Source organism: Penaeus japonicus, unplaced genomic scaffold (genome assembly GCF_977035675.1).
Source record: "Penaeus japonicus unplaced genomic scaffold, GWHDUDI00000001_assembly GWHDUDI00000001, whole genome shotgun sequence".
NCBI classification, from domain to species: domain Eukaryota; kingdom Metazoa; phylum Arthropoda; class Malacostraca; order Decapoda; family Penaeidae; genus Penaeus; species Penaeus japonicus.
In genome coordinates, this window is record NW_028234403.1 from 37,474,084 (window position 1) to 37,489,083 (window position 15,000).

Below are 15,000 nucleotides of genomic sequence, written 5' to 3' on the forward strand. Positions count from 1 at the left end.
GTTAGGAATATGTTATATTTTTGTTATATTTTGCTTGTTTTGATGATGATACTTTTCTTCTGACACATCAACTTTTTATTTCTTTTTTGTCTTTTCTTGTTCTTTTCTGTATTCTTCATCTTTTTTTTTCTATTTTGTCCTTTTCTTCTTCTTCTTTTTCTATGGTGTCCTTTTCATGTTTTTCCTTTTTTCTTTCTTGTTCTTGTGCTTCTACTTTTCTGTTTCATTCTTCCTTTCATTTTAATTTTCTTTTTTTCTTCATCTTTACTTTTGCTTTTGTTGTCCTTTTTCTCCTTCTTCTTCTTCTTCTTCCTCCCCTTATCTTCTTCCTTTTCCTTTCCCTTTCTTTCTTTTTTCTTCTTCTTTTTCATTTTCATCTATGACTTTGTTTGCTATTTTTGTTCTTATTCCTGTTGTAACTCCTTGTCTTTTCTCTTTTTTCCCTTTTCTTCCATTTTCTTTTCTTATTGCTTTTTTTCTCCTTCTTCTTAGTTTCCATTTGCTTCTTCAGATTTTATCTTCTTGTCATTCTTCTTTTCTTCCTCATATTTATCTTTTTCCATCTACTCTTTTCATCTTCTTGTTCTTGATTTTCTTTTTCATCTTCTTTGTGTTTGTTTAGTATGTATTTTGTCTTATGATTTGTATTTCTTCAGAATACTGTTTCTTCTTTATTATATTCCTTCCTTACTTCAGCTTCCTTCATTGTCTTCTTCCTCATTATCATCCTCTTCATTTTCTTTTTCTTTTTTTCATACTGTTAACCTATCAAGTGCAAGCTACAGCTCAGAATTGCTTTTCCCACCAGCAGATGATTTGAAACCTATTGTCTTTTTTTCTTTCTTTCTTTTATGTACACTTCCTGCCAGGATACACAGGACACAGCATTTTATCAGATATATTTTAGCATGCAACTTTATCACGTGAATACAGTGTTTTGGAGTTTTAGGAATGCAACAGTGATTATGTAGTGATACACAAATTATAGTGCAAATCCATTTTAGGGTAAACTGACTTCTTTAAGATAAGGTTCATTGTGACATATGAGAACTCATTTGGAGTTTAAGTACATTTGGGAGGCATGACATTGCTTCTATCTTATGCTGTACATTGATTAGTTCATAAAATCTATAGCAAATAACACCAAGACAACATGATACATGGATTGATTACATTGTCAGACACAAGGTGCTTGTGCGATACTTTTTGGACTAAGTTTCCAGACTTGGATATGTTAACCAGAGGTATTCAGAGAATAGATTCAACATGAATCCTCACTCTGGACAAAATCTGACAAACGAAAAGGGAGATAAACACATATTATTACTGTTGCTCAATTTTTACCTTCATCCTCAGAATGGCAGTGATAGTGGAGCTGGGTCCACTGAGCAACAATCATTACTAGCTGCAGTAAGCCAAGATGATTTAAGGCTGTCTGGCCCAGAGGTGCTAGGCAGAGCACAGTTGCCAAAGCCTAACATCATCATAACTGGTAAGTCTTTATGTCTATATTTGGTTTTCTTAACTCAATCCATTTGATACGTAAATTTCATTCAGCATTTAAAATTCCTTTATTTATACTCATTAATGCTGGAGACATGCACTGTCCATTGTGGTTTTGTTTTGTATTATCATACTCTTTACACATAGATGGTTCCACATGTTGAACTACCTAGCCTCACCTGTTTGTCTCATTCCTTGATTTTTTTTGAAAAAAGTTTTTTGTTTGTATTTGTGTTACTATTGCCAACAATGTTGTTGTTATTGTTATTTTACCTTTCTTTTGTAGTTTGAATAATGATATTAATAGTGATATTTTTTTCCTGAAAATTCAAGGAAAGGGATGAGGTTTGGTAGGCCTACTGATTGATTGCTTGTTGACCAAGTGCTTGTGAAAATGAAAGTAAGATCCATTTTTTTCTTTTCTTCACACTTTCTCTCGATATACATAATCATAGTATATTTGCAGTAATTCCAAAATATGTTGTGGTCAAGATGAGACAGTGAGCACAGTAATTTCATTTGTATTCTTTTCAGATCCATTATCCCAGGCTTCACAGAACATAACTGAGGATTTGATTGATCTTCACACTCCATTGGAATATGGAAGGATTCAAAAAGTTCCACGCAAGATACCTCATGCAGTACAGCGTGCATCACGAGAGAATCTAAAACTAGATTTAAAGGTAAGTTTTACAATTTCACTTTTTAACCCATTGCGGACGTGGCAACAAACGAGTTAACTGGCAGTCAGGATGGGCAATGCTGGCACCAGCTAAAAATTAGAGGGATGGGGAAAATGTTTTCTCTGCCCTTCGTTGAGCGTGCTTCAACTGTGAGCAATTCCCAATGTCCCATTATGTGCACATCGATGCCCATTTTTTAAACATCAGAGCTATCATGTATGTCATGACACCCATCCACTATGGGTTAATTTCATGAAAATGTCTGTATAATTATCTATCAATCTTATCTATCACTGTGTATGTGAGGTATTTAATCTATGACTTGTATTTCATTGTTACACCACTGATTATAGAAATATGTTGCTCTCTCTTATGGATATGCAAAGATTTATTAGAATCTAACCTATCTAACAGTCATTAATGAGAAATATTGATGCACCTATCTGTATTTTAATAGAGTATATATATAGAGTATATACGATTATTGATACATATTTTTATACAAATTTATATACATTTCCATCCATTCTCCCAGAACTTAAGTATCAATAGTCATGGAGAAGGGACAGCCATAAGTGGTAGCAGCCCAACAATGGATGGAAACCGTACAGATGAAATATTTGGAGATATCGACATCAATCGCCTCAGCATTGGACGACGTCTCGGTGATGGCGAATTTGGTTCGGTTTTAAAGGGTGTCTGGCACAGTTCATCTGGTGACCAGGTTTGTTTATGTGTCTCTTAAAACATGAAATAAACTTATATTTGTACTCAGGGACAGTAGAATGAATACTTTTGGAAGTTAAATTGCAGGGCAGTTTCTGTGTGAAATATGAATATCTTTTGTTAATTTTTTTCATTTTCATTTATTATGTGTCATGGGATACAAGTTTTTCAGGTATTATCTCATTGAGAGTTTGAAGGGTTAGATTTACAGATCAATGATCATTCCACTAGGTCAGTGGTCATTCCATGTAGGTATAGGTTATGCATACAATTCAAGATCATTAAAACCATTGTGAAATTTTGCCTTTTTCAGATTGACGTTGCAGTAAAAATCCTTCATGATGATGATAAAGTTAACAAGAAAAATTTCCTCAAAGAAGCTGAAGTGATGATGAACCTGAATCATCTTTATATTGTCAAATTCATTGGAGTTTGCCATGGTCCTCCGGTTGCTATGGTAAATATACACAAAATTATTTACACTATTTAATTTTCTTTTTATTGATTTGATTGGTAACAATGTTCAGAGGTTTTGTGTTGTTTTCAGGTATTTTATAATATATTTGCAATAACTTAAGTGAATGCTAAGATACTAAATAAGGAAATAACTTACTTAGCTCATTCTCACATAAGAATTAAATTATTACCAAGTATTGTCCACTGAAAGGATTGAATAAATAGGGAAGTTTTATCTAATTCTTTATATTTTCAAATAGAATGGGCATTTAAAATAATATTTCAAAAGGAATTCAGAATGTAGTGCAGTTTATATTACTGCAATCTTTTTTCCGTGTTATGTTATTTTTTATCATTATTTTAGATAGTGTTTCAAGTAATTTTATAAAGGAGTTTTTGTCCAATTTCAATTGGGATTTATATTTGTTTGGTTATATAACTGTTTGTAGAAAAGGCATGGAACAGGTTTTTTATTTCTTTCTGTGAGATCTGTTGCAAAGGTTATAGCAATCAGGTATGATAACCTAATAAATTTACATTATCCAACTGGATCAGTTACATAAAGACAATGGAAAATGAAAATTAAGAAAAAAATCTACCCTAGTAATCCCTAAGTTCTCAACCATAATCCCCCCCCCCCCTTCCTCCTTACGTGAGCTCTAGTCTTGCAAGACAAGACTGTCTAAAAACATAAACCTGAAGACAAAGCCCTTGCAGAGCCCATTTGAAAAGAGGATAACCAACTCAAGAAGCCTCTCAGATGAATGACAAAAGAGCATTTTCCATTGATCAGTTGCCTTATTTTCTGGTCCTTTGTAATCTGGTTGGCTATTAATAGAAAAAGAAAGGAGGGTAACAAAAATCAGGAATAAAGTGATGAGTTATAGGGACGACTATCTGCTGGCTTCGCAAAGGCTTCAGCAAAGTTGATCAAGCAACATGGCGTCAACATGAGAAGCATAGCAAGAGCATCTGGCACATTCATATTTCTTCCTTTATTCATCATCCTCAGTTATTTGTCTATTAGTTTAGGTATAGGATTTAATTCTAGTTTATTTTAACTACTACTTAAAATTAGGCATCAGTGAAATTAAATGTTTTTTTAATCTCTTAGGTACAAGAACTGATGGCAATGGGTTCTCTCCTTGACTTCCTACTGGAACATCCAGAGCAAGTATCTATCGATTTCCATCTCAAACTTTGGGCTGCACAGGTTGCTGAAGGTGAACAGTTTCGTAATTTTTCTAATGTTTGTGGGAAAATAATATTTTTGTAATTTTAAAACAGTAGAAAGCTTATGACAGTATCTGTACAATTGATTGGAAACCTGTAGTGTTGCAGTTATTCATGCTTTGCACACAATAAATCAAGTATCTGGTTTTCAGGAATGCTGTACTTGGAACAAAAACATTTCGTTCATCGTGATCTAGCTGCACGTAATATTTTACTGTCATCAATGACTTTAGCCAAGATTAGTGACTTTGGATTGTCACGAGCACTTGGTGTTGATGAAGAATACTACACAGCAAGTGAAGGAGGAAAATGGCCTCTGAAATGGTATGGATTTATTAGACTTTTATACTAGAAATAGCATGGTTGCCTTTCTGTATTAGTTCTTTTTTGGTGTTTTACTATAGTATATGGCTTATATGTGCCATCTGAGACACATTCTTTCAAATTGTGTTCTCATACACCAAGACATTGAAAGGATAAACATGTTTTTCTGATTATACTTAGTGATAAATTATATGTAAATTATCAAATTTTATATCTATCTACTTGTGACAGGTATGCACCAGAATCTATCAATTATGGAACCTTCACACATAGTAGTGATGTTTGGAGTTATGGCATAACTCTCTGGGAAATGTACACATTTGGTAATCAACCATATGGTGAACTTCCAGGCCATAAAGTGAGTATTATAGTTGTGAATTTATAGGAAAAAGTTGCAGTTTAGATGATTAGTATAAGCCACAGGATAATTTTTACATTAGGGTTTCTGTTTTATAATGATGAATATTTGCAAATATGGTTGAATACTCTTTCACACATTCCTTTTTTTGTAGTCTGTTGAGTATGTGTCTAGAGCTCTGTTCATTCATTGTTAGTTTAGGAAACATTTATGCATGTATTGTTAAAGAACTACTGTTCATGGATATGAGTGGCTCCTAACTCTAAATTTCTTGTTCCAGATTCTGGAGTTGATTGAAAAGAATGAGAGACTTCCACGACCAGAAAAGTGTCCAAAGGGAGTGTTTGAACTGATGCTTCGGTGTTGGAATTACAAACCGAAGAACAGGCCGTCTTTCAGAGAATTAGCTACTATTTTTAGAACCAAACCAGAATATATCAATATCAAACATTATTTCAAGTAGTATATTTTTAAGCTATAAATGGGAATATGTGCAAATGAAACCAGCAGTGGATTTCATACTGATCCAAATTCAGTACTTATGGGTGAGTCACTTTTGTTATTTCCATATCAACAGTATTATTGGTTAGTATGATCTGATAGTGTGTGTTATTGGTACATTCTAGGGATACTCAAATAGATAAGTAGGAAGTTGAATTTTCTAATTAGTATCAGACAGTATTAGTTGATTTTTCGCTATTGATAATCCAAGTTGCAATACATTTTTTAAAAGCATATCTACCAAAGGCATATCATTTTAGCTGTTGTTTTTATATGGAAAGCATTTTCATGACAAAGAAAGTTCCTTTATCAGTAATTGTTCAAACAGAACAAGTATACAAGGTAAATGCATTTTCTCTTTTCCTCTCTCTGCTCACAGACTAGGTTAGGCATATATGTGAATTTACAACCTTTATGTCTGAAAAACACATCTTTATTCAGTGATTATGCAAAGTAATGAGAATTCCTGTGGGAAGAGAATCATGCATGGTAAGTGTTTCATATTCAGATATGCTAAAAGTTATCTTGCATCTGCCAGGATGCATGAATGGATGATTGAATTTGATATGCAGGATGAATGCACATTTTTATATTTGTATTTGTATGTCTGCATTTACTCATTTACATATGTAACTACATATATACATAATTCTGTTGTGCCACATGTACACATATGTATAGCAATTCATATACTTTTACACTCATTCATGCTTTTCATCCTTTTTAAAATTTTGTCTTGACTTTTTGTGCGACTGGTAGATTTTTTGTAAAGGAATAGGTAGGCTTGTTTTTATGAGATAAAACTTGTTACTGTAAATACTATGGTTTAAGCTCCAGAAGAATAGTTGCAGGGAAATTCTACTGTGCTTTTAGGTTTGTTGTAAAGAATTATAAAGTTAAAATATTTTAAGAAATGTAGTTTGATATAATTCATTTATATTTATAAATAGCTATATTAAGTTACCCCAGCCATAGTGTGCACTAGTAGATATCTGAAACTTTTAGAGTTGATTGTTTAGTTCATTAACCCAATAATGATGGGGCGGTTTTGGTTTCAATCAGTCTAAACACCAGGGTATTTCAAGCACTCGGGCCTAATGCCTCAATCTATTTTCTTGCTCTGGTTGCGGCTGATTGCTACGCGCCCGATCACCCAGCATGCCAGCCATACGAAAAGCCATGACATGATATCATGTCCCTGCTGCTATGACTTGACATGATATCACATTACCCAGCATTAACCCTCTCGTGACAGGTGGTACACTACGGTACCGCGCATTCTAGGCCCGTTCGCTGGGGACGCCATACGGCATAGTTTATTTAACTTATTTAGGCCTATGTGTTCGAGAGCCCTGGCATTGTGACATGCAAGGCTGGAATGCCCCCGTCGTGAATGGGTTAATGGGTTAAAAACTTAGTTGCTTTTTAAAAAAGACTCAGTTCCTAGTGATATCAGTGTAACAGTTTTAAGGGAAAAAGTGATTACTGATAATAAAAATTTATATTTTGCTTTTTACCAGTGCAGTCCACAACCCTTGTGCAATATCTTTGTTAAACTGAGCAGTTGTCTATCTTCACTTGGCTAAATGTGAACATAAACCTCAGATAAAGTATCCTAACCCATTTTTTTCCCTTCAGATCTTCCCCACCCAACAAATGGCAAATCATATCTGTAAACCTTGCTTTTTTCAAGTGCAGTCCACAACTCTTGTACAATTTCTTTGTTGTTCACCTAGCTAAATATGAACATAAACCTCAGATTGATTTATTATTAACCCATTCACGCTGGGGCGATTCCAGCTCTTAATGGTCACAATGTCGGGGTTTTCAAACGCATAGGCCTAACACCTCAGGATTCTCAGGCGCACTAGCCATGAGCCTGGGCAGTCCGCTCGATCACCCCGAGTGCCGGCCTCGACCAAATATCTCGTAGCCGGTGTCTGACACAAAAAACACGAAACATGTCAGCACGTCATCCGGCGTGAATGGGTCAAGAATTATCTGCCACATCAACATCTTGGTCATTAGTGGCCCTAAATCTCAGATACACTGTCCTTACCCCTTTTTTTTCCCACTTATGTTCAACCCAACAAAGGGCAAATTATAGCCATAAACCTAACTTTGTTTATTAGTTATAAAGAATACAAGTTGTAACATTATATATTACCTCCAAAGAATGGCAGATATAATGTATTTGTGTACCCTTCTTGGTTGTTTCTTGTGGTTTATGCAAGAAGTTCCTGATGTTTTGTAATGAAAATTTATGCATAGGTTAGCCATGGGCCAGGGACCAGTTGATAAGATATTTGTAGTGAACCAGATCCTTGCAAAGATCTTGGCTCTCTGAATATTTTATAATGTTGTATGTTGTTAGTTTTCTCTTATTTTCAGATGAGAGCATACCACTTACCTAGTCAGAATATCATGTTACTATACTTTTGTGAAGATAATAGTACTTTTATACATATCTGGAATCCATAAGTAACATTGTTTCAGGTTACAAATTGTGTTGTCACAAATACAGACCAAAAACATCTAATACCACTAAATTAAAAGCACTCAGTATGTGTCTAGTCTGAGAATTAATTTTTGAACTAATCTATATTTATTGCCTCAAACACAGAAACAATATGTTAACATTGACTTAGAAATTATTGTCTGTTTATAATACATTAAGGTATTGCTCAAATATCAAAATATATTCTTGTTATACATATCTGTTGCTCATTTTATATAAATATTCAAATTCCTATACCCTGAAGTTTGTATTACTCCTAAATTACTTGTGGCACATGTGCGTTCATACTGTGGATCCTATGCAGTTATGAAGTTAAATCAAATTTTATGCAAGGTATTTTATACTATTATGAAGAAGAGAGGAAAGATGAAAGGGAGGGGTGACAGATGGAGAAAAGAAGTGTGGGAGAATGAAAGAGAAATATAAGAGAAACAGCAGATGAAAGCAGATGGAGGATTGGACCTTAACCCATAATAAAAGACAAAATACAATAATTGTCATTCTCACTCTTGCACTATCTTTATCTTTTATTGATTATACATAAAAAATAATGTGAAAAACAATCCCAGTGACTAACTACTTCAAAATGAAAACAATCTGAAAATCATGAATGATAATCCTAAATAAGTCTACTTCTAAAGGTGTGCAAATCTACTTTTTGCATGGGCACTATTTCCAGCATTGTCAAGATTCCTATGGACATCTCAAATAACCTTTTATTGTAACATGAACACTGGGATGAAATTTAATCTGAATTGTATATTAGACCTAAATTAGCAAGAATCTTGAAAGTTATTCATTTCCTTACAAAATTTGGATATTTCCGAAGCAGGATATTATTATACTTTTATCTCTTACATGTAACAAGACCAATAAGATAACTTTACAGAATGAAAATCTACCTGAATATTTTTTCTCGTTATAATCAAGCAGAAATCAACACAAAGATAACAATTTAACATTCCTAGTGAGGATCTCTGAGTTTCTTTCCACACAGAAACCACATGGGATATCATTTCAAGAAGTGTTGTCACACAAATCATTGTTTGTCTAATCTAATGGTGGGGTAGGGTGAGGGGATTCTCAGGAGAATTAAATGTTAGTGTTATAAACCACAACTTGTCACTGATGCCAGTTTGGGGACAGAAAAATTCAATAAAATTGCAAAGAAAATGTTTCAAAAAAATTATTTTGTTAGCATTATATTGAGGTTAAGGCATATTTTTTCACCTTTTCTCATGTTACAAAAATTGAGTTATCTGATATACATTGAAGATTTTAGGGAGGTTCTCAGCTCCCCCATTGGGAGTATTAAAAAAAAAAAACCCACTAAAAAAAGGGATATTTCATGGGAACTCCAACTTCATCTCTGCTATTTCCCAGTGTCTGATATTCACCAAATGGTTAAAACTGTACATAAACTGATGGTATGAATAGTAAAATGGTTACTTTGATTTACTAAAAGTCAGACAAAGGCCAAATCTGAGGATTAATAACAAACAAAACTCATAATTTAACACTTTTCAAGTGCTAATATATTTGAGATATAAAAATAAAAATGTTCAGCTATATACATTGTCTATGTTAGGTTGAGATTTTAAAGCTATAAACTTTTATACAATACACAGGTCACTTGGAAAACTAGATACTTTCTCCTTCTCCAGAGTGTTTCAGTTTTTGTTTTAGAATCCTCACAGCCTGAAAAAATATATATAAGCTAATTAGAAACAGGATAATTATTTTTCATAAAACTAGCTTTCTAATATCAGTAACTTTGACATCAACTGATAATTTAGGATTATCTGGCATGTCCATATCTACAGTCATTAACTAGCATGCTTGAATAAGAAAACAGCTACATGAATACTTTCCTTTAATTACTGTATGTTTTATAATGGAACAGTTAAGTTATTAAACTTCAGTTGTAATTTACCCTTTATTTTAAAAAGTGTAGAATCTCACTATCAATGGATTAAAATTATGCTGTAGCCTACATATTAAGTGACTATGGATACCTGCAACATAAGTGACCAATCACCAAGAACTAATTATTCTACTTCAAATTTGCTTTTGGCTATGATCAACATAAAAAAATAAAACAAATACTAATAACCCCTACCACTTAAGCCTGTCTAAAATACATATGAAACTTAAATATCCACTATCTTGCTGCCTACATGCATTCCAAAGTAACCCTAGTGTATCACCTTTTTATATTCTTCAATCTGGGCTTGACTATGTTCCTGGACACTCTCCAGTAACTCCTGATACCTTCCCTCCATCTCGCTGAGAAGTGTCCGGGTCTCTTCCTGTCGACGTGTTAGCGCCTCAGAAACAGCAAAGGACCTCTCCTTTTCTAAGGTCATCTGATGTTTCAAGATCTGAAAGTGAAATTAAATTCAAAGTTGTGTTTTTTTTATTGTACTATGAGTAATTACTCTATATAGTGAGTGATAATGACAAATTCAATCATAATTACTGCTGTAATATTTAGCAAAATGTAAATGGCACCACTTTCTATATCTTAAAATACAATAGAATACAAGAATGATGAACAAAAAAATGTTTCTAGTATTTTAGTGAGTGAATGAAACTGAACACGAAAGGCCACAATATGTTGTGTGAAGCTGCCTCGCTCTGAAATAAAAGCCATCTGGGGTGCAGTGTAAGTGGCCCTTGTGCCAGTCCGGGGGACTAAGCAAGAAAATCTATCCCTGCTGGCAAGGGGTTAACTAGGGGTTTACTACAGTAACATATTTCAAATACTCTTACCTCTTGCTTGTGATGCATCTGTAGTTCCACTATTTCCTCTGCATGTCTTTGTTGCAGCCTCTGGAGGCTTTTCTTCTCTTGTCTAATAGCATAATCAGACTCCTCAAGCTTGGCCTTTAGGGATATAACTTCCTTTTCCAAAGCCTCTACTGAGAATATATACTCTTTCTGTTGCTTATGGAAATTTCTCAGCTGGTTTCTTTGTTGCTCAAATGCTGCACTCTGGAAAATAAAAAAAAATAATGATAAGCTAAGGAATTTTTTCTGCCACTTTTCAGACTCTGCCTTCCATATCTTTATCTCTTCTTCCTGCTTTCTCTTGTCTAGCTGCAGAGTCGAAATACACTCCTCTTGTTCTGATATTCTCTGCTCAATATCGTTTGCTGGTTTTAACCTGGTATAATCAGTTATTAATGATTATTTGTTACCTATAGAGTTTACACTCAATAACTAATTAAGTGCTTCAGTGACAATATGATATAGTACACTTAATTATTCTATATCACCAAAATATATCAGGAATTCTTATCAAAATAATAATAAATAATGATAATAATACCATTAACAATGATACTACTACTAATAAAAATAAAAACCCTTTTCAATGAAAATTTTAAAAATGAGGTAAACAAGTGAGGTCAAGTATGCCTAATGATTGACTCCATGTTGAATAAGTGCTTGTGCAGCCATCTATGTGTAGAAAAAGCAGCAACATATAAATAAGAACTGTCCAATTCCAATAGGTAAAACCAATTTTACTTTTCTCTTGGCAAATAAAAATGACAATATAACTAATCAACCAACCTGAAGAGCTCTGTCCAGCATCCTCTGTTGATCCACCTCTAAGCTAAGGAATTTTTTCTGCCCCTTTTCAGACTCTGCCTTCCATATCTTTATCTCTTCTTCCTGCTTTCTCTTGTCTAGCTGCAGAGTCGAAATACACTCCTCTTGTTCTGATATTCTCTGCTCAATATCGTTTGCTGGTTTTAACCTGGTATAATCAGTTATTAATGATTATTTGTTACCTATAGAGTTTACACTCAATAACTAATTAAGTGCTTCAGTGACAATATGATATAGTACACTTAATTATTCTATATCACCAAAATATATCAGGAATTCTTATCAAAATAATAATAAATAATGATAATAATACCATTAACAATGATACTACTACTAATAAAAATAAAAACCCTTTTCAATGAAAATTTTAAAAATGAGGTAAACAAGTGAGGTCAAGTATGCCTAATGATTGACTCCATGTTGAATAAGTGCTTGTGCAGCCATCTATGTGTAGAAAAAGCAACAACATATAAATAAGAACTGTCCATTCCAATAGGTAAAACCAATTTTACTTTTCTCTTGGCAAATAAAAATGACAATATAACTAATCAACCAACCTGAAGAGCTCTGTCCAGCATCCTCTGTTGATCCACCTCTAAGCTAAGGAATTTTTTCTGCCACTTTTCAGACTCTGCCTTCCATATCTTTATCTCTTCTTCCTGCTTTCTCTTGTCTAGCTGCAGAGTCGAAATACACTCCTCTTGTTCTGATATTCTCTGCTCAATATCATTTGCTGGTTTTAACCTGGTATAATCAGTTATTAATGATTATTTGTTACCTATAGAGCTTACACTCAATAACTAATTAAGTGCTTCAGTGACAATATGATATAGTACACTTAATTATTCTATATCACCAAAATATATCAGGAATTCTTATCAAAATAATAATAAATAATGATAATAATACCATTAACAATGATACTACTACTAATAAAAATAAAAACCCTTTTCAATGAAAATTTTAAAAATGAGGTAAACAAGTGAGGTCAAGTATGCCTAATGATTGACTCCATGTTGAATAAGTGCTTGTGCAGCCATCTATGTGTAGAAAAAGCAACAACATATAAATAAGAACTGTCCATTCCAATAGGTAAAACCAATTTTACTTTTCTCTTGGCAAATAAAAATGACAATATAACTAATCAACCAACCTGAAGAGCTCTGTCCAGCATCCTCTGTTGATCCACCTCTAAGCTAAGGAATTTTTTCTGCCCCTTTTCAGACTCTGCCTTCCATATCTTTATCTCTTCTTCCTGCTTTCTCTTGTCTAGCTGCAGAGTCGAAATACACTCCTCTTGTTCTGATATTCTCTGCTCAATATCGTTTGCTGGTTTTAACCTGGTATAATCAGTTATTAATGATTATTTGTTACCTATAGAGTTTACACTCAATAACTAATTAAGTGCTTCAGTGACAATATGATATAGTACACTTAATTATTCTATATCACCAAAATATATCAGGAATTCTTATCAAAATAATAATAAATAATCGATAATACAATAACCATTATCAATTGATACTTCTACCTTTTAATATTAACAAAACCCTGTTCAATGAAAAACTTTTAAAAATTACGAGGTAAACAAGTGTGGTCAAGTATGCGCTACATGATTGACTCCATGTTGAATAAGTGCATGTGCAAGAATCATCTTGGGTGTAAAAAAGCAACAACAAATAAAATAAGACTGTCCATTCCATAGGTAAAACCAATTTTTTTAACTTTTCTCTGAGGCAACAATAAAAATGACAATATAACTAAACTCCAACAACCAACCTGTGAGCTTCTGTCCAACCCACATCCTCTGTGTCCACCTCTAAGCAAGAATTTTCATCTGCCACATTTCATCAGCGACTCTGCCTTCCATATCTTATCACTCTTCAATTTCCTGCTGTCGCACGTGTCTAGCTTGGCACAGAGTCGAAATAACACTCCTCTTGTTCTGATAATTCTGCTCATATCATCATTTGCTGGTTTTAACCTGGTTAATCAGTTAATTAATGGATTATTTTGTTAACCTAAGACTTAACACCAATACACTAATTAAGTGCCTCAGTGACAATATGATATAGTACACTTTAAAGTATTTCACCAATAATAATACCATTAACAATGATACTACTACTAATAAAAATAAAAACCCTTTTCAATGAAAATTTTAAAAATGAGGTAAACAAGTGAGGTCAAGTATGCCTAATGATTGACTCCATGTTGAATAAGTGCTTGTGCAGCCATCTATGTGTAGAAAAAGCAGCAACATATAAATAAGAACTGTCCAATTCCAATAGGTAAAACCAATTTTACTTTTCTCTTGGCAAATAAAAATGACAATATAACTAATCAACCAACCTGAAGAGCTCTGTCCAGCATCCTCTGTTGATCCACCTCTAAGCTAAGGAATTTTTTCTGCCACTTTTCAGACTCTGCCTTCCATATCTTTATCTCTTCTTCCTGCTTTCTCTTGTCTAGCTGCAGAGTCGAAATACACTCCTCTTGTTCTGATATTCTCTGCTCAATATCGTTTGCTGGTTTTAACCTGGTATAATCAGTTATTAATGATTATTTGTTACCTATAGAGTTTACACTCAATAACTAATTAAGTGCTTCAGTGACAATATGATATAGTACACTTAATTATTCTATATCACCAAAATATATCAGGAATTCTTATCAAAATAATAATAAATGAGATAACAATACTGAGATAATGTTTGATTTCCTATTTTCACAATCAAAATGTTTATAAAATATATACCAGAATTAACCCATGTAAGTGTGCGTACCTGTTTCTTAGCTCTTCTATTTCACGTTTGAGAGCATCTTTTTCATTTGATATTTCCTCAAGTTTTGAGATTAGCTGATCATTTTCCTCCTTTGTATTTCTTTTCTCTAAGAATAATTCAGTTTCTCTTTTCTCTGCCTGTGAGGATTATCATAGTTTTTGAGTATTTACTATAAAGTACATTGACAATATAATCGAAAATACATTTATTTTGTCATATGTTCAGCAAACGTTTTACTTACCCTTAATTTACTTATTACAGCATTCATCTGCAAGATATGTTTCTGGTGTTCCTTCT

The 15,000-nt window shown here is 33.4% G+C and overlaps 2 protein-coding genes across 10 annotated transcripts in view; one reads left to right on the forward strand and one right to left on the reverse strand.

Moving 5' to 3' along the window:
- Positions 1-8,538, forward strand: part of Shark (SH2 ankyrin repeat kinase) — a 19,289-nt gene extending 10,751 nt beyond the window's left edge. For all 9 annotated transcript variants that reach the window (XM_086539730.1, XM_043004062.2, XM_043004063.2 and 6 more), the window contains 8 exons: positions 1,357-1,492; positions 2,038-2,186; positions 2,722-2,910; positions 3,226-3,369; positions 4,483-4,591; positions 4,754-4,925; positions 5,157-5,283; positions 5,564-8,538. In XM_086539730.1, coding sequence (XP_086395856.1) covers positions 1,357-1,492; positions 2,038-2,186; positions 2,722-2,910; positions 3,226-3,369; positions 4,483-4,591; positions 4,754-4,925; positions 5,157-5,283; positions 5,564-5,746 — 1,209 coding nt within the window. In that variant the 3' untranslated portion in view covers positions 5,747-8,538. The remainder of the gene's footprint in view (positions 1-1,356; positions 1,493-2,037; positions 2,187-2,721; positions 2,911-3,225; positions 3,370-4,482; positions 4,592-4,753; positions 4,926-5,156; positions 5,284-5,563) is intronic.
- A 1,270-nt stretch (positions 8,539-9,808) lies between these two features.
- The window catches only part of LOC122245922 (uncharacterized), a 9,903-nt gene continuing 4,711 nt past the window's right edge, over positions 9,809-15,000 (reverse strand). The window contains exons 4-9 of the mRNA XM_086539748.1: positions 14,945-15,000; positions 14,704-14,840; positions 14,270-14,456; positions 11,075-11,422; positions 10,510-10,683; positions 9,809-10,000 (exon numbers count right to left, since the gene is read on the reverse strand). The exon at positions 14,945-15,000 is cut by the window's right edge and continues 112 nt beyond it. Of these exons, the coding sequence (XP_086395874.1) occupies positions 9,944-10,000; positions 10,510-10,683; positions 11,075-11,422; positions 14,270-14,456; positions 14,704-14,840; positions 14,945-15,000 (959 nt within the window). The 3' untranslated portion in view covers positions 9,809-9,943. The remainder of the gene's footprint in view (positions 10,001-10,509; positions 10,684-11,074; positions 11,423-14,269; positions 14,457-14,703; positions 14,841-14,944) is intronic.